The sequence below is a fragment of the Xiphias gladius genome, chromosome 8, assembly GCF_016859285.1.
Source record: "Xiphias gladius isolate SHS-SW01 ecotype Sanya breed wild chromosome 8, ASM1685928v1, whole genome shotgun sequence".
NCBI lineage: Eukaryota > Metazoa > Chordata > Actinopteri > Istiophoriformes > Xiphiidae > Xiphias > Xiphias gladius.
Window position 1 is genome coordinate 3,279,593 of NC_053407.1, and position 24,629 is coordinate 3,304,221.

At 40.7% G+C, this 24,629-nt stretch overlaps 1 protein-coding gene across 5 annotated transcripts in view; it reads left to right on the plus strand.

The window, feature by feature from the left end:
• zfpm1 (zinc finger protein, FOG family member 1) overlaps positions 1–23,123 on the plus strand; it is a 118,786-nt gene extending 95,663 nt beyond the window's left edge. For 3 of the 5 annotated variants that reach the window (XM_040132502.1, XM_040132503.1, XM_040132504.1), the window contains 5 exons: positions 11,482–11,584; positions 13,439–13,687; positions 14,737–14,970; positions 15,163–15,405; positions 15,820–23,123. In XM_040132502.1, coding sequence (XP_039988436.1) covers positions 11,482–11,584; positions 13,439–13,687; positions 14,737–14,970; positions 15,163–15,405; positions 15,820–18,452 — 3,462 coding nt within the window. In that variant the 3' untranslated portion in view covers positions 18,453–23,123. Of the gene's footprint in view, positions 1–4,737; positions 4,825–11,481; positions 11,585–13,438; positions 13,688–14,736; positions 14,971–15,162; positions 15,406–15,819 lie in introns of those variants that run through there. The other 2 variants (XM_040132505.1, XM_040132507.1) reach the window with 2 other exon arrangements.
• The last annotated feature ends 1,506 nt before the right edge of the window (positions 23,124–24,629 follow it).

Genomic DNA, 24,629 nt, shown 5'->3' on the forward strand with positions numbered 1-24,629 from the left:
GAACAGCAAAAAGGATCAAAATGTGCTTCTACTTTTTATCATTTGAATGATATGCTATTAGTTTTGAATTTACATTAACATATATTTAGTTTTTACATTTTTTTCGGACTACAATAATATACAGTGTATTAAAATATAAGTGGAAAAACAGTGGGAAAATGTATATATGTAAATGTGTTTATACTTTGTCCATTTGTATCTTATCTAGGTAGAATGACTTTCTTTTGGCTGGACATTGGTCGTCCTTTGTCAATCTCCCTCTATTGTCCATATCGCTGCTTTGGACATGCTATCACCATCTGCTCACTTTTGTACTTGTGTATTTTTTTTCCCACCAGATCTTTCCCAGCTGTCTCTCCTTGCTTACTTCTATCTTAAACCACCTGTCGTCCTCAGTCCTGACTTCTATTATTTGATCTGAAACAATATAAATTTATATGTCTTTGATGTTAGCTTGTGTGTTTGTTATCATGTCGTTGGTGATGAGTTTGTCAGTTGTGAGAAATCAGGGGTTGGCAGAGAATGAGAGCAAGAGGCAGAGATAGGCAGATGAGATCCAGTTCTTGCTCTCCCTCCAACAGATCTCCCCCATTAGATTAGCGACGTGTTAACTGGCCTGTGTCATATGGAAATCCTTCATTTGCATCTCTTGAGAAATAGGTGTAAAACCATTTATCTATTTAAATATATTCTGGCTGATATTGCTGTTGAACTTTAGAACAGGGTATAATAATGTTTACTGATCAACTGATCGGCTGGCTACTGATTCCTCAGAGTTTTTGGTTGAGTGAACATCTGCAAGCCTCCCGTGGCAACCCAGGGGCAAGCATGCCACCGCTGCTATTCTGATTGGATCGTACATAAAAAATCTGATATTATATCTCCTTTCTTTCTGATTGGATCCTGCTTTAATTAACTGATAGTGCAAGTGCATGTTATTGGACTGAAGTTGCAGATTTATTGTAAAATTTCAGCTCAGATATAGGATGAAGAGAGAGCAAAAAGTGATGATGCTAAAGTCTGTGCAAACCAAGAGTTTGTTGCATCTGTTGCATCTTTCCAAAGGATATATGTTCTAAGTGAAGACTTCACACTGTGTACCACAGGAAAAACTCCTTTTACAACATTGTCTCTATTGTTCTCCCTCCTTCAGCAGCAACCAGCAGCTCACCCCACCCCAATCCTGTCTTTCGTGGAAAGGCAGCCTGAAGGCACAATCCTAGAAGGAGCAGAGTACGGGAGTTCAAAGCGTTATCACGCGCCAAACGTCTTTTCATCATGTTTTAGAAACAAGCGTTCGCACTAATCCCCCAATAATCTCTCCAGGAGAACTGGGGCGATAAGGCGCGCCACCCACGGCTTTTCAAACACTTTTTGGGTAGTCTCTTCTCACTCTCTATTTCTCCTCCTCTCTGCCTCCTTTGCTCTCCTCTTCATTGCTCCTTCCCTCACCCCCATGGAAGGACGAGTGAAGGTGATCTCCTCCTCCTCACCGTCTCTGCCTTATTCTCTCTTTCTCGTTTTTTTTTTTTGCTTTGACTCTGAGCTGGTTTGTTTACAACCGGATTCTGATCTTTATATTTTATCTGGATTCATCAACAGTGTTTCTTTGCCTCTCTGTTTCTCTCTCTCCTCCGCCTGTCAAATTAGAATATTAATTAAAATGTTGCTCCTACAGAAGATGACAAATTGATGATTACGGTGAGTGTTGAGGCACCTTCTATGATGCCCCCCAGAAGAACGCGAAACATAAGAAAACTTCTGGAAAAGTAAACAAAGACATTGAGAAGAAGAATTTCTACCTTTAAAGACACAGTAAAATTAAAAAAAACAAAACAAAACATTTTCTAAGATCTTATAGTCCGTCCCTGTGTTTTTCATTATTTAAAGATCAAAATCCTTATTCTTTATTCCTGTAAAATGACACCCTGAGGCATGTACATAAATGAATTCAAATGTGATTTGGGGTGACCTAACCTCTATCATCATATCAAACCACACTTATCTTTGTTGGCTCATGGGTTGTAGTCACTAGCAGAGCAATAACATGGGCCAGAGATGTTTTTTTGAATATAATTTGGCAAAAGCCTTGTTTACATTGCTAAAAGTGCCCTGGATGTGATTTAATTAATTTCTCCCTCTTCTTCCACATTCTGTTTTAAAATGCAGGTAAGGACCTTATGCTGAAGAATACTGACAACTTAACACCCCTGCTGCACCCTACATTAACCATGGCTATCAGGGACCATGTCCATACGCACACATTCTCCAACCTCTGCTGACTTACAACAGTATTAAAGATTTTTCAGACATTTTTCAGACATTGTGTGCCAAAGGCATATTACTTCGGGTTTGTACTCATGTGATTGGTAGTCCTTAAGCATTCACTGTTAGGGTGAATGCAAGAATGAGTGAACTAAAATAGTGAATAGCCTATGTTGGCACATTACACAGAAAAAAACAAATGGAAAAAAGACACCAACTACTGCGTCAACACAAAGTGAATACTGGTGTCTGTCTGGCAAGTAAAGAGTCCTCTACAAATGTATAGCATGGTATCCTGCTTCAAATCAATGTAGTTGTCCAGTGACTCCATATTCACCAAAACATTCTATCCCTGATTCTATCCCTCTTGCCTATTTTGTGCCACTTGAAATAACATTACATTATGACAGCTAAAGATGCTGTAACTAATATTTCACTGGGATTTCAAACATGGACTTTACAACGTTTTGCCACAAAATGTTGACCCTGTGCATCATGGCCTTAAGGAGAGCTAGCTTTTATCTGTGGGGATTGAATCACTGTGCTCCATATGGGCTACCTTTGCTTCCGCCTGTCATCTGACTAACCCACAGCATGACAGTAGCTTTCTGTCTATTAGTCTGTCTATCTAGCCTGACAGAAGAGCCTATCACCCTGAGAAAGGGAGAGAAGAGGAATGATTACAGAGAGAGAAAACCGCCAAGAAAGATAAAATACCGATAGACAGAAATGCAGCCAGCTAGGCCAGGAAGGAAGAGGAATAAGAGACCTGAGACCCTCCACCTGATTGGAGGGAAAGGTCCATCGAATGGAACAAAACATGAGACAAAAAGAATTATGAGAGTAAAAAAAGAGAACTGAAAGAGAGGTGAGGCAAACATGGAGGAGGAGGGCTAAAGGAGACAAAGGGAGGAGGTGTTCATCACTCAGTGGCAATACTGGTTGGTATCTGCATCTCCCTGTCATCTGCAGCGGCTTCTGCAGGGTGTAGGAGGAAGGGAATAGAAGGAGGTGTAGGGGAGGAGAAGAGGAGAGGGAAAACCTCTATCCTCTCTATCTCTGAGTCTCATCTCTGGCAGTTCAGGAGCCCGCTTTCCAAGAGTGCCTCATTTTCAAATCTCTTATCTCGGCCCCCGTTTTAAGTATTGCAGTTTTATATTTTTACATGTCATTTGCATGCAGCTCATCAAACCTGGCTCCCTCAATTTTTTTCGTCTTCGTCTTCTCTGAGTTGTGCACCTATATGTGCGGGTGTGTATGAGCACACCTGCATGAGGGAATAAGGTTTCACTGAGCCATAGCCACATACTGTACTACTATGTACTACTACTACTACTATTTGTACCTCGTGAGTGGAATATACAGTGTAAAATAGTATCTTGTGTCTCTGGTGAATGTTAGAGAAATGCTTCGCGTGAGTGCATTGGAGGTAAAGTGTGTATATGTGTGTTTGAGAGGCGGATGAGAGCAGGTTTCTGATTTTTATCTGCCATGCTTTTCTTTGTTTTTTTGGAGGATTCTCACAGTGACCTCTTTGTTTGGGACATTGAGTACATCCCTCCAACCCCCTGGATTGGGGAAGAAACCATTTCCTGTAGCCGAGAGATAGAATGAGAGACAGAGAGAGAAAAGAGGGGGAGAGAGGATGGAGAAGGAGGGGCAGGCAGACTGAAGGGTAGGAATGTGAGTTGGAGAGGAAGAGAACTGGAGATTAAGGTGTACAAAAGGAAGGACGCGGTACGGGAGAGAGTGAAAGGGGAGAACTGAGGAAGAGGGTGAATTGAGTGTATGATTAGTTGTAAGAATACAAGAAAGTCTGTTAAAAAGCTTTTATATCATAAAGTACTAAATGTTTTAATATCACCTGCTGCTAAACATTTAAGCCACTTTTTATGGGGTATTATCCCCGATCATTTTAAAAGCTTTCCATAGACAGAGTAGTATTGTTAAATGCATGTAAGCATGCTGCACTAACATGGATTATTGACTTGCATGCTTTGCATTTAATGAGCATTAGACTTTCCTGTTCAGACCATTATAGAGCAGTGTAAATTATATCATACCGTGTGAAATAGTATAGACCGAGACATAGATGTGCTAGATCTGCCAGTAGTGATTTGCATATTGAAACATACTTATTCCCCAGTGGTAGCAGTAAAACTGCAGCTGTTGACAGCTATAGAGAAATCTTAATCTGCTCATCTGCAGGGTAGGGTGGTGGTGGTGGTGTATACTGTATATATATACAGTATAGCACAAGGTGACATGAGATAGGGGTTAGACATTGGGGTTACTTGAGGGAAAGTTCTCTGCTTGCCGTTTCCCATCCCCATCAACATCCTCATCACTGCTATTTGGCTCCCCAGAGACAGAGAGGGGGAGAGAGGAGCCATTGTGATACTGAGAGAGGGAATGGAGGAAGAAAATGAAGAAATGAAATCAGCCTGGCATCATTTGCATTCAAGTTTTATCGGCATAGGAGGAGGGCGTTTTTGGACCTGATAAGGAGAGGGCGTCGCAGACTGCGCTGGAGGTGGAGGGCGGTTGGTGGTGAGAGAGGTATAAGTGTGTGTGTGTGTGTGTGTGTGTGTGTGTGTGTGTGTGTGTGTGTGTGTGTGTGTGTGTGTGTGTGTGTGTGTGTGTGTGTGTGTGTGTGTGTGTGTGTGTTTGTTTGTTTGTTTGTTTGTTTGTTTGTTTGTTTGTTTGTGTCAGAATGTGTGTATGAACGTTATATGTGAATTGACTTTATTAAAAGAAGGTAGCTCTGGAGTTCAGTTGGTGTGTGTTTGCACTGACACAAACATGTGAATGTTACAGCAGCTATAGTGAGGACAGGGCATTGGGGGTGGAAATAGTGTGTGTAGTGGGGGTGTGGGAGTGGGGGGGTTAATATCAGACCAAATAATTAGATTCGCTATCGTCTCAGCAGCAGCAGTGCGGGTATCAGGCAGATTAAAGCCGGGCTCGGGGCTGGTTAATATTCATGAAGGGACCAGGGTCCGGGCGAGGGGCTTAGACTGTAGCTCAAAGACTCTCCTCCGGCTGATGGGGCTTAAGGCAATGCACTCCACCAAGATGGAGCTCTGCCAGTGAGGCCTGACATCCCACTGATAGATGGAGGGCTGGGCGGATAGTTAGGGTGAGAAAAGAGGAAGAAAAGGGGACAAGGTACGGCAATGTGTGCTGGCGGTTGATACACCTTCATCTATGCGGACCTGTAAATCCTTCGTTGATCTTGTTGTTTTTATGAAATGGCAGGAACATGACAATTCTGAAGTCCAAAATAGCCATCTTTTTCCTTTTCTCCTTCGTGTCCTCCCTCTTTTTTTCTTCTCCCTTTCTCCAAACTGTTGCTGTTTACTTCATACCATCTTCACACCTGTAGCCTCCCAACAATGCTTATATTAGACTCTTTTTGTAAGGAGGAAAAACTTATGATATGTTGGAAAATAAAAAAATTCCATGCTCCAGCCTAAATATAGGCTCAGGGAACATCTGTGAAGAAATAATGACGTTTAGCTACTTTTTATGCTTTATAATCTAGTGAGAGCTGACAGTGCAACGCCCTTCTTCACATCCAAGCACATTTTCAACGAGTGTTTGTCTGTTAAAGCAATCTATGAAAAAGTTGGGGAGCTTGTTATAAATTATATAAGATATTTAACATGAGCAAATCATTATTATCTATATTATGGGGTGGCTGTGGCTCAGGAGGTTTAGCAGGTCGTCCACTAACTGGAAGGTTGGTGGTTCGATCCCTGGCACCTCCACTCTGCATGTTGAAGTGTCCTTGGGCAAGATACTGAACCCCAAATTGCCCCTGATGTATTGTGTGTGTGTGTGTGTGTGTGTGTGTAAAGCGCAGTATGTATAGAAAGGAGTGCTGTATGAATATGTGTGTGAATGGGTGAATGTGGCAGTAGTGTAAAGTGCTTTGAGTGGTTGATCAGACTAGAAAAGTGCTCTGGAAGTGCAGTCCATTACCATTATCACATTTATATGACCTCAGTAGGACACCAGGATTTGAATGTGTGAGGACATCTTGTTTTGCCGAACAATATTAAGCAGTTGCATTTTTTTTAACATTCAGTTTCAGGTGTGTAAAAAGAGTTTCTAAAAATGACAGTAGATGAACATGGTTGATAAGAGTTACCAACATTTACTGTATATTCATCAATAAATCAAAGAGGAAGGTCCTCAGATTAGAGGAACTCTAATCTGAATCACAGAGGAACTCTTCAGATTAAAGAAACAGTTAACTGTTTTATGACAAGAAGCCATGCTTTAAGCAACACTACAAATTAATGCACTGTTGTCAGAAAAAGCTGGGTATAGTATGAACATCAATGGCGGATACATCTAATGCATGAAACAATGTGCCTGAGTTTAGTTTTTTTCCATGTATATAGTTAATTCTCACATTTATAGTATTACTTAGCTTTGAAGGAATATACTGTTTGGCTGCTCCAAAAAACTTTTCAGAGCTGCCCTAGTTTGACTTTTTGTGGGTCCAGATATGTTCCTCCGGTGACTATGGCCCATTTGAGTCAATGAGATTGATGTCAGCCCAAGAGAAGTGAAAAGGGTTTGATACCATCTAGTGGCATCTCTGTACAAATAGACACACACTCAAAGTGCTATCTGGACCTTTGCCTCTTCGATTCTCATTATAGCATGTGAAGTTATGTTGTGTGTGTGTTTTTGAGTTTCAAGTGTGCAGAGCCATTTATCTGCCATGTAACACTGGAATGATTTCTGTGGTCAGAGATCAGATATGAACAATAAAGGGAAATTATGCATGATATTTCACAAGATCTGTGAGATACTGTATATTATGTTTTTTGTTTCCTTGAGGACAGTAAAAATATGACTTCACCATTAATAAAAACACGTTGACGTAGCTGAGAGGAAACTCCATCGGGGAGAAGTGGACAATATTGACTTGAAAGTGTTATTAATTCTCAAATATGAAAATACGGGAAAGTATCATACTCTTAAGTATGATAAGTAATTACTTAATATTTTTGATCTTTGAAGAACAAGCCTGTGTATTTTTTCTTTTCTCTTGCTTTGGATGTGAGAGAGAGACAGAGAGAGAGAGACTTGTGCGCTATTGAGCTCTCCCCATTGCCCTATCATGGTGAATTCCAAAGCTGTGGCCATGATGAATTAGTCTGAAACAAATTAACAGTACTTACAGCTCAGACGGCTCCAGCATTGGGTTACAAATTAAAACAAAGGCAGCCGTATCTCCACATCAGCGCGAGTTCTCCATGAAATACAATACGCTCTGCCTCAGTCTTATATATAACAGAATGAGATGCTTCCTTCATTCTGTCCTATCCTTCTCTCTTCTTACTGTCTTCCCAAGCCATCCCACGGACAATTTCCATCTTCCTCAGGTATTTCAAGTTTCAACTCTGGCTGTAAAGTATACACCAATTAAGTAAATTTGTTTTACCCCAAGTAAACAGACATCTTATGGAGTGGCAGGGTGCAGATTAGGGACATAAGATTTTAACATTTTTTTTCTTTAAAAAAAAAATCTACACCAGTGATGTTTTAACTGCGTTCAATTAAATTTGATGGAAAGTTTGGCCATTTAAGGACCATACCAATGGTTTTGCATGTTTTAGCATTCATTCCTAACCTATTGCTGTGACTCCAATATAGCCAAGAAATGTGTACTTGCAACTGCTTGCCAGAACTTTTCGATGAGCTATGAGTAACTAGGGAATGAGTTAGAGTTTCATTTTAATTTTTTCATTTTAATATGCTTTTAGTGTCCTGAAGAGGTAAAACACAGAAAAAATTAAGATGTTTTTGTGTGGCGGGAATGTTATTTCTCCCTTCCTTGTGTTGGGTGTTCCAACTCTCACGTCGGGACCACATCTATCCTACTTCATTCAAATTACAAACACCTTACATCCCAATGATTTAAAAAGTCCGCATTGCAATACCAAGAAATGATGTAACTCTGACAAAAATGCAGATTAGATTTGGGACTGCATCACTCAAGTAAATTTCAAGAATCTACTAATAGATTTTGATAATGTACAGAAGTGAACGGAAACCTATTGCTACCTAGAACAGTTAATACAATCATATACATCCAACAATTTAAAACTGTACTGTGTGTTGTAATCAGTCACAAACCATTGCACAGATGAACAATTCTGTACCAGTATTTAATGCAGATGCAGATTAAAATGTTCTAAACCTAAAATATGGTGGTATTTACTCTGTGTATATTGTAATTGTCTAATGAAGGGCTTTTAGGGAAGAGCTGACTGGGAGTGGAACCAGGTTTTTGGCAATTTATTACAGATGGAAAGAATGAAGGTCAGATACATGTGCAATGAGAATACTTATCAGTCTAGATAATCCTTTTTTTGGCCAAATGCATGAAATGTGCAAGTTTATATGAAACACACTTCCCGTTCTGGGCTCGCAGTGGCTTTCCATGACATCACACTGTCCAGTGCTCCGTTTTCATCCCACAATCCAGGTAGATCCCTGTATCACTCACTTGGAGGTTCATTTTCACACTGATCAGCCTGTCTTTAAAAACTGCAGTACTTTTAACAAAAGGGAATAATAATCACTGTAAAACTACAATAGAAAGCAATAATAAGGAAATTAAGGAAGGAAATAAGAAACTTTAAAGATTTTAAAAAGGATCTCATTGGTCATGCCATTCCTAGAATATTTAATTCTTAGAATTTCGTTTCCAGACAGGGAATATTCATATTATATATTATATTTACATATAAGCTTAGTTGAAGTGTGTAAAACAGACCTTTAAAATGCACTATTTAAAAAATCAGTAATAAATAACACTTTTGGGCTGGAAAGTGTAATTTCAAATTGATATACACAAAAAATGTAATGGAATGTAACACCAGGACCACAGTGGGAGCCTTAATAAACTATGCACTTTTGAATGCAGCAGAAAAAACACTTGACAAGCAGGATATCCTATCATGTGAGCTTTGACCCTTGTGGACGACTCTGCTGAGGGAATGCTGCCTCCTGGTGGAGAGTGAAGAATACTGCATCAAAGAACGACTGAACAATACTGTGCTGCCCTCACATAGTGGAATGGATAGGACATTTTAAGTGTGTATTCCCTTTTTAAAATGTTGAATACACTGTAACTATCAGTTATACGTTTTTTCCTATACATAAAGTCAGAGAAAGAACTGACTAGCTGAGCCATACTTTATAGTTTCTAGAGGAAGAAGGAAAGAAGCCCTTTTTTATTCACATTTATCTTGGCTGTTAGAAGTTATAACAACAGAAGCACAAATATACAGTACATTACTTATCTTTTTCACAGCCATTGCTTTTTAAAAGCAATGGCTTTTAAATTTTTATTTTATTTTTTTTTTTATTTTTCGCTCATTTTTATCTGCAGGGCAGGTAGGTGGTTATCCCAGCAGCTTTGGCAGCTTAGCTTTTCAGTGCGTCTGATGAAAATAATGTACATTGGGTTTGGTTTCTCCTGTGTGCGGACATTCAGCATTAGCTTTATATACAGTTGGACCCCACTGTACATCAGTATGTTCCCCTGTATTCATGATGCTCCCAGAATTCCCTGCAACCCAGACATCACACCAGCTCACTGAGACACTGTGCTAATTAAGAGATTATTGGATGAGTTGATGTCTAATTTGTCTGATATCTGTTTTTTGAACAAGATAAGATGTTTAAAGCTGACATTCTATGCAATGTTGCAGTAAAAATAATTTGCTATGAGGTCAAAGTGGCATAGTGTGGTACTGAAAAAAATTGTGTGTGTTTGTGTGTGTAATGGAGACATGGGTTAAGCCTGTGTCCTGGAAGTGATTGTCAGAGAGAATGCTCCTGGAGCCTCACATTGACAAAGACAAGATTGTACTCTGTGTGTGTCTGTGTGTTTTTCTCCCTCCTGCTTCCTCCCTCCCTCTCCCTCTCTCTCTCTCTCTCTCTCTCTCTCTCTCATACCAATAGGACACTTTATTCTGACTCTCCACTCTTTGTCCAGTGTATCCACTGTGGATCTTATTATGGCAGCTGTCTGAATAGCAGCCTCTATACCTCATCAGATCTTTCTCTTCCTTTACTTCTCTCACTGTCCCCCAGGGTCTCTCCTCTGCTTTTATGAGATGGGATGGCTTGGGAAGACAGTAAGAAGAGAGAAGGATAGGACAGAATGAAGGAAGCATCTCATTCTCTTTCATCTCCTTTATTTACTGTGTGGCTTTGTTCAGCCCGTGCTCCCCAATTTCCTCATTTCCATCTTGGTTTGTAATCATCCTCTGCTCAGTGGCAATCTTTTTATAAACAGTGTTTACCACTGGCCACAGACTGGACAGTACCATGTGACTGTGTATTCTCAATTGACAACAATTAATGCTTGGATTTTTGTGATTATCTCACGTTCTGCATATTATAAAGCAGCGCAGTTATAGAGTTAACACTTGAAAGTAACAATGACTTATATTTGAAGAGCATCTTTCTTATTTAATTATCTTTGTTTCATTTGAAACACTGTTGTGGATAAAAAGGCAGAGTTTAGAGAAACATGTGAACCCATGGGGTAGCAGTTAAGAAGTGAGTGACAGTGTGTGAGGTTCCAGCTGTGGGATGCTAGCATGTAAAACTCTATGTAAAGCTTTCACAAACTCCGAGCACTATGAAAAATTCTATGAATATGAATATGTAATGCATGTATCATCAGACTGGACTCTTGTCCTTTTGGCCACAGTATTCATTTTCAAAGATAATGTCCTGAAGTAAAAATAATTCAGACACAGTGCAAGGCCGAATACAATTTGTGCGTAGCTCATTTGTTTGAATTTAGGCATGGGTGAGTGTTAAAGGGTTGATCCAAGAATCTGTGAAAAATGTCATCACAGCTTTTATTGTATTATATTTTACAATTTACAATGATATAAAAGTAGCAAATCCTCACATTTGATAAGCTGGAGCCCATTGTTTTACATTTTTGCTATTAACAGTAAAATTTTGCTATTAATAGTAAAAGCAAAAACCTTTATTCTAAATTGAGCAGTAGACCTTTAATGTAACTGTGCAACGTATTTCATACATTTGTATTGTGATACACGCTCTACTTCAACATATACTGTGTAATCTAGCTGTTACTTTGAGTCTGACCAATGAAAGGTTACGTTCATTGCTCATCTCCTTCTTTCTGTGTGTGTTTGTGTGCAGAACTCTAAGTTGACCCTTGTCTGTGAAGATCCAGATTGTTGGATTAGTCAGCTCCCCCTGACCTCTGACATGTCAGCTGCCAACTGTACCATCTACAGCCAAGGTAAGTTTTTATGTAAGAGCAGAGAACACAAATATGGCTCTTTATCATGTGTAGTATATTTTTGTAAACCAATCATAAAATGTGCTGGCTGCTTTAAATGTCTCAGTGTATACATCAATATTTTCATTGCCCAGTACAAATCCAGTCTGAACAATAATAGTCTCTGATCCATTCCACCACACTAGCTCAGGAGTTAATACCTTGCTCCAAATCATTGTTTAAGGTGGGGGAGAGAGTTCAGTTTTCCAGATAGCATCATGGTCTGAGGCCGCTGGAGGGCAGAGCCTCATGTTCAGGGAAGAGCTGCTCTCAGCCTACAGTCTACATAAATGTTCTCCATGTTTACATTCAATGAACGAAAGTCATTGGCTGTGAGGAGTGCAAGGGGTGTGTTGGCACGTGGGGCGTCTCTAACTATGTAATAAAATTAAGGACGGTGTCATTATGCAGCCATGGTTAAGATTAGCATTACCTCTTCATAGATTAAAAAAAACGGTTACATCTCCCTTAATTAATCACATATTTAATGCACAGCCTGGCAACCACTGCAAGTGTCCCAAATCCAACACATCTGCCGTGCTGTGTGACCAAAGGGTGCATGCTGGATCTAACTAAATGCTAAAATATTGAAAGTGACCCTTCAGATGTGATTTCTACGTTCAGTTCTACCGTCAATGAAGTGTGCAACACCTATATACTGTTTTTCATAATTCGTGTTTTGACTGCAGAACTCATTCAGCTCAGTGTTTGAAAACTTGGAGGAGCAGTGTGACCATAGAGGCTGAGTGGACTGGTTGCATTGCAAATTAACTAACTAAATGGGATTTAGAGGAGATTGTGGAGGACTTTGCAGAGCACAAGATTCACAGGGTGACGTTCAGATGGAGTTTATGTTGTTTATACATCTCCGCTTTTCTGGTGCTTTATACTACTGTTAATTCTATAAGAGGTGGCAGGCTATTTCATTTATGTATCTTAATATTGCTACATAAAGTCTATGGACACCCACCGTGGTGGGTGTCAATTATGTTGTCCATTCCATTTATTTCAATGAAGGTCAGTTAAATAACAGAAATACCTCTCTGTATAATGCAATCCAGCTCAACAGGACAAACACTACATCTTCCAAAATGATCATACCAATCAACACCCCTTTAAAACAATTTTAATAAAAACTGAACATTTTAACCTTTATGAAGGAGGATTTATTGCAGGACTGTTGTATTAGACTGCTTTAGTTTTAGTTAGATGAACTTAAAAAACTGCCAACTGAGTTTATATTTGTAATTATTAGTTGTGTGCAAAGGATGCAAAGTGACTCACTGTAATTTATAGGTTGCTTTCGGTGCAATTCTTGCCTGGGAACAGTGTATATGCAATGAAATACCAATACCTATATGCCTGGTAGCCTAAAAATATTTTTTAATCAAATAATTTTATCATATATCATTATTATCACCATATAACATTTTTAAGCCCTCCCCTTCCCCCTTTTAAAAGTGTAACACACTAACTATGTAATGTAACCCAGTACTCTTTCCACCCCAGCAGATGTGTCAGTTCCAGGAATTTGCTGTTGTGGACTTATGGGACACTTGAATTGAATCGAGTCATTATTAATGATATTAGTTCCACATATGCGTTTCCTGCTACGACAAGTCAAAATGACTCTAATATCGAGGCAAATACCACCCCAAAATACAGTATATTAAATTCAGGATATTTTAAACAGGTATGAAAAAGAAAAGTTCAGTATTTCCATATCTTACCAAACTAGGGATGACGATTTTATTATTCCTAGACAACAACAAAAAACAAACTTCTGTTTTGTGACCAGAACCTGTGTATTTTCAGGTGAGGAGTTGTTCTGTAAGGTGACCAAAGAGCTTGCAGCGGGTGAAAGGCTCCTAGCTTCCCTGTCACCTACTCCAGGCACCTCCTCCTCCCCACTGGCCCAGCTCTCTCCTCCACTCAGCATTGTCACCCAGAAACAATTTGTGGTCAAGGAGGAGCCACTGTACCCGGCGGCATTACGATCAGACATTCAGCTCCTCCCACAGCAAGCTGGCATGGCTGCCATTTTGGCTACTGCCGTCGTCAATAGTAAGTGTTGTATTTAAGGCACGAAAATAGGTATTCAGTTTGTTGGAAGTATAGCTGTTTTATTGTTTGTACAATAAAGTACAGCATATAATTTCAAATCAGCTCTAATTTGGCTGACAAAGTTTTCTATTGGAGTCGAATGGATTACAATTCAAATAATCTATGTGGGATAAAGTGTTATCAAAGGTACTAGCAACACCAACAGTATATTGGAAATGCAAAGAAGATGATAATTCCTTAAGAGTATGTATTTAAAATGTACAAAAAAGAGATATATGTCCTGTTATTCTGATCACTGCAATATTAGCTGGTGCATGTAGGCCATAATTTATTGTTATTTTAATTGTAATTTGACTTAAACTTGTAATGTTTTCTTTGGCCACAAGATGACACTGCAGCTCTTTAACAGCCAGCAGAGTAGCGCCCCCCCCCCCCATCACCACCACCACCACTCCTACTCAAAGTTTGCTACTAGCCATGTCCTGTGCTAATGTCTATGACTGATGCCCAAAAACACATATGCAAACACATTTGCTGTGACCATTGGTAATCATGCTGTATGATTACACATTCCTAGATCTAGTAACACTGCAGCAAATACATGGATTTTGTCAAAAATAACTCTAAATTGTAAGATGTATGATAATTATTGTTCCCATAGCCTTTATGCACTGTTGCCTTGAATACTCATAGCAATGGTGTGAGTGTGTGTGTCCATGTTGGTGGGTGTGTATGTGGCGAACATGAATTCTTACTCGACCTATTAGAGCTGTAGGGTGACATCTGAAAAATGGTTTCTTGGTAAGTGTACAGGTAAAGACTCAGATTAAAATTAGACCCAAATTTAGCACTAAAAGGAAATAGGAGGAAATATCTAAATGATTTTATTTGTGCTTTGGACTTTACTTTTGGCATCCCAGCTTCCCCCTTTTTTGTCTTTGTTTGAGCGTGACATTTTTAACCTCTACAGCAAGTAGCTCAAACCATACTGACTTGCTGTGTTTCTTTTTAGTTAACTAACTCTAAATTTATGTTCTGCTGGCTATCAGAGGACATTTTCCCATGCAAGGACTGTGGGATCTGGTACCGTAGTGAGAGGAACCTACAGGCCCACCTTATGTACTACTGTGCCAGCCGTCAGAAGCAGCCGGCCACAGCCTCGTCCCCACCACAAGACAAGCCCAAGGAGTCCTATCCCAATGAACGCATCTGCCCCTTTCCACAGTGCAACAAGAGCTGCCCCAGCGCCAGCTCCCTAGAGATCCACATGCGCACACACAGTGGTGAGAGCAAGATTTATATGTATGCCAAACAGACAAAGGGTGAGAACATTGGGTTCTAATTTGAAGATACTTGTGTGCCTTCATCAGCCAGTTTATTAGGTCTTCTGGTACAACCAGTTCATTTGGTCGTGTGGTAAATGAGCTCACTGTTTGTCCCTCTAATTTACTGTCCCTCTCTGTCCTGTCTGATAGGTGAACGTCCATTTATATGTCTCATCTGTCTGTCAGCCTTCACCACTAAAGCAAACTGTGAGCGCCACCTTAAGGTCCACACGGACACACTGAATGGGCTGTGTCATGGCTGTGGCTTTGTCTCCACCACAAGGGACATCCTCTACAGCCATCTGGTCACCAGCCACATGGTTTGCCAGCCTGGATCTCGCAGTGAGGTCTACTCCCCAGGGCCAGGCCTTCCCAAGCTGCCCCTGTCCACTGGTAAGTCATACCATCATTTGTGACAACCGATATTCAACATGAGAGTGAGTTCTTATTATTTGGATTTCAATTTCAAGACTGCAGATCAAATCCCATCAATTCCCATTTTTACAACTTCAATCTGGACCAGACACATTGTTCTGAATTTTGCCATTCTAAATTGATTCAAATGTAAGATACTGATAAGCCCAGCAGACACTGTACAAATGTCATTGAACAAATCTGACCAGGGGTTCCATTCTTTCGTTTAGTGTGAGCTTCACATCTTGGCAGGTCAATTGAGACCTGTAAAATGTGAGCAGAAAATTTGTAGGTTCTTGCCGTGCATATAAACATTTAGTGTGAGTTCACAAAATGTACAAGATCAGTAACTGCCCAGCTTTATAGTTCACTAATCTTGACTCTCTTCTTCAGGTCTCAGTCCAGGAGACTCTGGTGTGGTGCTGAAGTGTCAAGTGTGCGGTCACAACTCTGACTCCCCTGCCCAGCTCCAGCAGCATGTACGAACCCATCTAGAGGTCAGAGTCCCGGCTGAAAGGAGCCCCACCCCTCGCCATATTACCCCATCATTAGTTGACCCCCCCCAGCTCCAGCTGTCCCCACATGAGAGGGAGCCCCTTGCCAGTGTCCCTAAGCCAGACTCATCCAGCCCAGGCGCAAATGGTAGTTCAGCCACACCCCGGGACTATAGTCCCTCTGATGCCCCAACCACTGACCTAAAGATCAAAGAGGAACCTCATTCAGACTCAGAGATAGAAGTGCAGCAAATGGAGATTAAGGAGGATGGAGAGGAGGAGGAAGTTGGTGGAGAGGAGGGGGATCAAGAAGCAAGAAGGAAGACAAAGGAGGGGCAAACTGCCACCTCATCAGACTCTCCAAAGAGTTCTGCAACCACAACTGTAAAGGCAGAACCAACTAGTCCTACCCCTGGTTCTAGCCCTGCCCATGTGGGAGGTACGGAGTCAGTTCTTCAAGGAGGAGCAATGTTTTTGCCTCAGTACATGTTTAACCCTGAGGCAGCCATTTTGCCTCAGGCTTCGGAGATACTGGCTAAAATGTCAGAGATGGTCCACAGCCGTCTGAAACAGGGCCAGGCAGTTCCTCAGAACAACCCAGCGGCCTTCTTCTCCTCTGGACTGATCGCACCTACAGCCGCAGCCACTCCACCTCACAAAGGAGCCACCTGCTTTGAGTGTGATATCACCTTCAACAACATCAACAACTTCTATGCACATAAGAGGCTGTACTGTTCAAGTAGGCACCAAGCAGAAGGTGTAACCTCAGCTTCAGGCCCTGGATTGACAAGGGATGCTGCGCCAGCCCCGGTGCCTTCCAGTGCGGCACATGGCGCGTCTGCCTCTCCACAGGGTGAAGCAGTAAGTAGAGCAGCCTCTGCTTCTCCTGCTGACTCTGACTCTCCTGCTGCGATTGGAGCAACAGAATCAAGGAGAGTGATGGAAGTGAGGACAGAAACCCCTGTAGGGAGAGAGGGAATGTCATCCTCTTCTGAAGGGGAAGGCGGAGGTGCAAGTGTGGGTGGAGGCGGTGGAGGAGGAAGAACAAGCGAAGGCAGCCAGAGTCCTGCTAGTGGATCTGCCGAAGACCTAGAAGATGATCCCAATAGAACCTTCTGCGAGGCCTGCAACATCCGCTTCAGCCGTCATGACAACTACACTGTTCACAAGCGCTTCTATTGCGCGTCCCGCCATGACCCATCCAACCAGCGAGCCGTACATATGGCCAAGGCAACCACTGCAGCTAACTTCCTTCCCCAGCCCATCCGCACACGTAAGCGGAAGAAGATGTACGAGATTCACATGGCCAAAACTGAAGCTTTAGCTAATGCTGCTGCTGCCGCTGCTGCCACTGCTGCTGCCTCTGCACCATCTCCCTCCGTTCTTGGCTTGGCAGTTAAGCAAGAAGTTTCTCCCAGTGCGGCAGGTGGCTCCAGCCCTGAGGGAGATGGCCCAATCGACCTGAGCAAGAGGCCCCGTCTGAAAGATGTTCCACGGCACAGCAGTAGCAGTAGTCTCCCTGTCCTGCCTCTTACAGACTATCACAAGTGCACCGCCTGCAGTATCAGCTTCAACAGCATTGAGAACTACCTGGCTCATAAAACATACTATTGCCCTGCCACCACACTCCAGCCCCACACCTTGGAGCAGCTTCACAGGCTCAAGAGATCAGCCTCTACCTCTCCCAAAAGCAGGCCTCAGCAGGAGCGCCCAGATCTTTTGCACCCAATGGAGGCTAAAGCTCTCCCCGCTGAATGGATTGCCCAGGCTCAAGGTACATCATCCAGTCCTCATCCCTCTAGCTTACCTGGCACTGATCCGACATCCCCTCCTCATACAACCACCACACTTGCAGCCAGCCCAGGAGCTGGAGCCAAAGGCACAGGTACCAGTCCCCGACAGGTGGTCTGCCCATACTGTCCTAACAGGCCTATTGCCTGTGACCTGATGGAGCATTTCAAGACTACCCACAGCCTTGTTGTAACCATTCAGCCCCTCCAGGAGGCCCTACCCCAGCCAGGCAGTGCAGTCAGCCACAGCCCCAGCCTTAGTCCCAGTGATGGCACTGCTGCAACCACATCCACATCCCCAAACAGCCAGCCCAGACTGGTATCCCAACTTCCCAGAGAAAGCATCAATGGGCAGACCAGGAGCGGAACAACTTCTCCCGTTTCCCCACTAGTAAATGGCAGCCCTTCATCTAGGGGTGGATCACCTTCAGCTGGCTCACCTCTGCCTGTGTCCCCCGCAACGGGTCCCTCTCTGACTTTTTCACCTTTGCCTGAGGTCGTAGGGGAGATGGTGGGATCATCCCAGCTTCCAGACAAGGTTGCCGCTACTGTGGCTTCCAATCCCATCCCCACACCCCAACCTGGCCCAATCCCTGGCCCTAAAACCAAAGTGATTTCCCCTGTCCAGAACGGTAACTCCCGCTTCTGTCGGCTGTGTAACATCAAGTTCAGCAGCCTCTCCACTTTCATAGCTCATAAGAAATACTACTGCTCCTCCCACAGTGCCGAACATGTCAAGTGAGCTGAGTAATTCTCTTCTTCCTCTCCCTCTTTCCTTTCCTTTATCTTTCTGAGTGGAGGCTTACCTTCAATAAGTTCCAAGAAGCTCCATTGTCCCTTTGTGCCAGTCCTCCCACATGGGTGCCAAAATGGCGCTCAGCTGGCATGACTATAAATGACAGTAAATGACTGTTACTCACCTGGCACGGCCTGATGCCCAGCTGCTCCAGAGCAGAATTTGCAGGTGGTGTTACTAACATACAGTAACTAATATTCCTCCTTATATGGGTCAAAGTTTGCATTACACTAAAAGCTGAGATGGATGATACGTGCCCACAATGGTGTGCAGTCGTCCCTAGATCACTCTGTCTTCATAACCAATTCAACATCTACCACTCCCAGGCGTCACAGTATGTTGCATTATGGGGTGTTAAAATATGTATGTCAGCAACCTCTTTTCTGTCTCTATGTTGAACTGAGTTTATAATGGTAGTAATTAGATTCTGACTGTTGGAGGCATTTCTGACTGATGATCATACAGTAATGATGATGCTCATTATAATGAATCTCTGGTCTTTTCCTAAGCTCTTGATGTTCCTGACCTAAACGGAGGCATAATTTCTCTTGTATGGAAAAGACTTGATCATTGTTAATTTTTTTATTATCTGTGCATAGTGTATGATGTCTGAAAAAAATAATTCTATAATGCTTTTGGTTTCAACACTGGCTCTTTTTTGCTTACTAGAGAAGCTAAAGTGTTTTTAGCTGAAAAACAGATGTGTTATCACAATGTTACTAATTACTGAAGGATAATATTTCAAAATGGACAGTTTTTCCTTTCTTTCATAAACACAAATTTTTATTTTCTCTTTAAAACACAAGGGAGACAAAAATGTGAAATATTTATCTTCTAGTCCTCACTGATTTCATGTCAACAAAAAACTACCTACCTAGTGTCTGAAAGTATTTGTATTTTTTATTTGTATATTTTTCATACTGTTGGAAGGAACTGTTTGGATCTGGCTCTGTTGAAGTGTATTTTCTAAATGTAGATATGTAATATCTTTTCACAGTAATCACTCTGATCACACTGAACTTATCACTGTTATCACATTAACATATTGTGTTCTGTTTATGTAGTCTTTAATTGATGGTAAGGTCTGAAAACCAGTGACATGTTTATTTTTTATCTCCTCTTGTACCTTGCTGATTAGCAATATGATTAGAACAACTTCCTCACTTACAGCTTTTCACATCAGAAAGTTTGAAGAGAGCGCTTCTGATACTGTTGCATTTATACTTTGGGGAGAATGGTGTAGCTTCCCAGATTTTGGGGTACACAAAATACAAATTTTCAATCAAAAGTGTATCTTTAGTTACCAACCTCCATACCATGCAAAGTATGACCTTTAAGGCCACACAGCTTTACATCCTTTGCTGCAAACTGCTATTTCAGATGTATACTAAGTGATACAAAAAACACATCAATGCTTTGGTATCTTAGACACATCTTAAAAGATGTTATTTTTAATGATTGTATTTCTGTCCGGCAGTGAAGGCATAGCAGGGAATAATCACATCTTAGAATAACACCTCACGCAGTAGAGTAAGCACATATGTAATAACCACTTATCGTGGCCCATGGTGTGTGTGATAGAGAGGCTTTTCCTCTTTCACTTTGTTGCTCTCTCACTCATGCACACATACTCAAACACACAGTTTACGCCACATTTTCCCATGCTGCTTTTGGAGTTGCAATACAGTGTTAGCTAGAACTGTGAAATAATTATTTTCCAATATTGATGCAAATCTACCAATGTAAAGCTCATCTTAAGTAATTTTAACTGAAGGTGCGAATAGCCAATATTGCATCCAGATGCTGAATTTATTACAAATTTGGTAATTTTCCTCCCTCAAATTCTCAAAAATAAACATTTCCCTGAGGATTTTACCCTTGTCAGTGTACAGGATCATCTATAACAGCCTTGCACCTTAATTATACACTAAAACTCCAAACTTATAAAAAAGAATTAGCTTTGATAGCAGCTGAGAAAGTTTAATTGCAAGTTCTGAGGCCCATCCTCTCATTCTGAAGGGTTTTTTCTTGTCAGCATTGGAGGACATGGACCACCTGCTACAGTATTAGGCATTTTTGATAAAATGCTTATATCAGTCTAACTGTAAACCTACAAACACAGGACAGATGCCGACCTCTGTTAATTCAGTTATAGCATTGAAAGACCCACACATACCCTAATCAGAGTTTTCACATCTCTTGTCAGCAGTGGATGGGAGGAATATTGTCATAATGTCACCTGTAAAAGCTGCATCAATTGATGTATTTTTTGGCCACTAAGGGGCAGAACAAGCTGTAAACAAAACATTGACATATTATCACCGTATTAAGTTGTTATGGCAAATGGAGCTAAAATCATTTCTTATTTACACAGCAAGATTAGCATTCATTTGATTCCAGTTGTATTTTTGTAAACTCAAAAGATGCAAGAAGAATATTCACCTTTTTAGTTCTGTTTTGTTGTTCACCGACTTCATAAAAAAAACATTTGCCTCTTTACTAGCTAAATTGTCCTTTTGCTATGTTCACCTGTTGGCAGCTAACTTTGCCTATTTGTTGTTTGGTGAAGGGAATGTAGCTTACAGTGTATTATCTTTTTGCCCACTGTTGCTAGTAAGATGGGTCATGAGACACATGAGATTGAACCAAAACAGTAAAAATGCAGTCCATAAAACCAAAATATCAATTAGTGCAGTTTTAAAGAAATCAGATTTTTAGCTAGATCAAAAAAAAAAAAAAAAAGATTCAGTTAGGGGGAAATTGTAATTTCATTTAGTTTACTGCTACTTCGCCTAACAAACCTAAGAATATGGACAGTAGCATCAACCTCTGCAGATATTCTAAGATGGAAAATTATGTCAAATGTTAAAACATATTTTTTACAAGTGCACAAGTGATCACATTATTTATTTTATCAAAGGCATTTGCTGTACCGTTTTGACACCACCTGTCCCCGTTTGCATGTTATGAGTAACTCCCCAAACCTTCTTAGGTGAACTCGTCATCAATCGATTAATGTTAGCCCCATATCTCTTTTCCCAAAACTGAAAACTAAATGTAAAAGCGGAGGATTTCTTAACATAAATTCAAAATTCCTTGTTGGTTTCTGCTCTGCTATAGTTTGGAGCAGCATTTTACCAGGCACATCTTCCTACTAAGTGTTTACAATTGTGTTGGTCTATTTCTCTCAGTTCTTAAAAGCAGAGAGAAGAACCAGGAGAAAGACAGAGTCATGTCTACTAGTCACAAGTTGAGCAACTGAGTGCTGTAATATCATCCTTTGAATTTACCCCTTTTTTGTTGCACTGTGTTGTATAAAAATGTGCTGAATCTAGTTTTTAGTTTTTTTTGTAATGTATTTATGTTATACAGCACTTTTCCCCATCCAGAATGCATCATTGTTCTACCTTGAAGAACTTTGTTGTACCTTGAAGAACCTTCTGAATTTTATCCCTCGCTAAAACTTTTTCAAACATGTTTTGTTAATGATTTCTCAGATGTGCGAGTGTCAAAACTTTTATTTCCATAATTTTGATTTCATTTTAGTTCCACTACACTCTTGTCCAAACTATGCATGGGAAATAAAAAAGTTCTGAGAGACATTGAGGAAGAGTGTGACTGCACTTCTTTCTAGTAGCTTCAGTCTTTTTCATGTGAACACCTACACACAACTGTACCATGTACCTGAGTGAGAGCCCTTGACTTTTGGAAGTGCTTGATTCACCTTTGCATATGTGTAATCACTTGTAAATCACTTCCTTTCACAACAAAGTTTCCACTATTGGACTATTTCTGTTTGATACTGGCTCATGAGGAAAGGCTGATTGAATCATCAGCTTTCTTTTTAAAATATGAATAAAATGTGCCTGAGTAATAGTACCTCTGAGAAAAAAAAAGGTTTCTGAGCCCATTCAGAGCTGCAAGACTGCGCCAATCAATGACAAAATGCACTGACAAAAACACTGGTACATTTAGCTTGCACACGGACAAAATGAAGTGACTTTTTCATTCTGTGTTAAACTTTTCTATTAGGGTATGTATATTAACTTCTCCCTGTTGTATTCAGTTATTATACTTGTGTTCTGGGACCAGTTTCGGCTCACAAAATGTTACAAGTGTGGCAAAATAACTATAAACAAGCCAGACTATACCTGGGAATGTTGGCATTTTCTCATTCCATTTTACATAACTGATTGCTTCCTGGAATGCTTTACCCTTACTGCACTAATGGACACTGCTTAATGGCACAAATACATTATTTTAGTTTAAAAAAAACTTCAAATGAATATGAACTGTTGAAACTCTGCCAGTTACATTTTTGAAAACGAGTGTAACTAACTGCTATACAGTAATATAACAATGAACTAGTTACAGTAGCCACCCAAAGTTGGCTACTGTAACTCAATTGTCCCTTTTACAAACAGTAATTTGTTGAATAGAATGCATTGTTTACTTGATTATTTATTGTCTACAGACTGTACAAAGTGAAATGATAAAAACATAATGTAAATGTGCAGGGATTAGCTAGCCGTGAAAACAGAAATGGCTTTAGTTTTCAATAGGACTAAAAGTATACAGCAATGGTTGGGGCTCGATTAGTAATTAGTGCTAATATATCTTAGCGTGTTAGCATGCTATCATTTGCGAAATAGCAATAAACACACTGTACAGCTGAGAAGTGCTCTATATGAAAAGTGCCCGGAGATCACTTCTGTTATGACTATATCAATAAAATTGAATTGAAACTAAATAGAAAATTCTCCCTGTCCTCAGATGTCTTGATAATTGCTTGGTATATTGCTGAATGATTGATGCTACACTGAGCCTAACACTGAGTGCTGGCTCCAGAATTACAGTGAAGTAAAGTGTTCAAGATCTTAGATTAATAATTTATAATCGCTTGAGAGCTGCTTGTAACAATTGTCAGAGCAAAAAATGAAATAGCCCCCCAAGTTAATCTGAACAAAGAAAGTTACCTAAATTAAGTAATATCTTTTTTGTTTTTTCTGATTTTAAATCTTGAAACTAAACTATTGAATGGATTCCAATGAAAATAGGTAAAGAAATGGTCCCAGAGGATAAATCCTGAGCGCTGGTAGTACCATTCCTGAATATATTACTTAATTCTTTATAATACAAGTCACAATGCTTGCTTAGTGGGCTAGAAGTTAGAGAACCCATGCTCCTGAAATAGCGCTTCTGGTAAGTTGTCAGTCTTGGTAAAAACAAGATTTCTTTGCTGGTTTAAAGTGGATGGAAATCCAGGCTTTACCAGGAGGGTGTAGTAAAGATTCAACAGACCTGACACATGATATTTCTTGCCCTCTGATGTTAGTAAGTATAAGGCATTGTGGCTACAAGAGATAAAACAGGATTAACCTGGAACCGCATGAAACTAATTCATGTTGCTATAGTGTCCTGCCATTTCCCACTGAGCTGTTCTTCTTCCATTTCTGAAGACCTCCGTGGGCTGCAGATGTACATGTGGATACAAAAACATTACCCAGATCAATGATTCAGTGTATAAATTGCCTGTAATCCCGTGTGTGTGCTCAACTGCAGATATTTCAAAGGCAGAAAAGGCCAGTCTAAAGTAACAACTTAAGGAATTCTTGATCAGTGACTGAACTCCACAGGTGTTAGTTTATACAGCAGCTACATCACTGAGTCCCAATTCAGATACAGAAACAAAGTCATATCAGGGTTGCAATCTGGGTTTGGGACTGGTGGTTTCTCTAATGGACAAAGCATCAAAGTGACCACCGGCCTAACACCTGGGCCACACTGCCCGCGTCAAGTGTCCATGACAGTTGCAGAGCGTCTTGCTTCTCATTTCGGCACCCACGTTAACAGGTTAGAGCAGCCACACAGTTTGCATGTGGCACGTGTGTTGCTGCTGCAGCACATCATCTAGAGTTTCAGCATCTCACCAATTTTTCACACATGATGCATGCGGTTCTCAGCAAAAATAGACAGGGAAAACATCTGCTGATAGTGATATTTACATAACATACTAGCAACATTACATAAAACTGACAACTTTCACTATAGTTTCAGTGTCAAGACTATATCTGAATATGTCACAGACATGAAAAAAAAAATTTTTTTTAAACTATTTTAGCA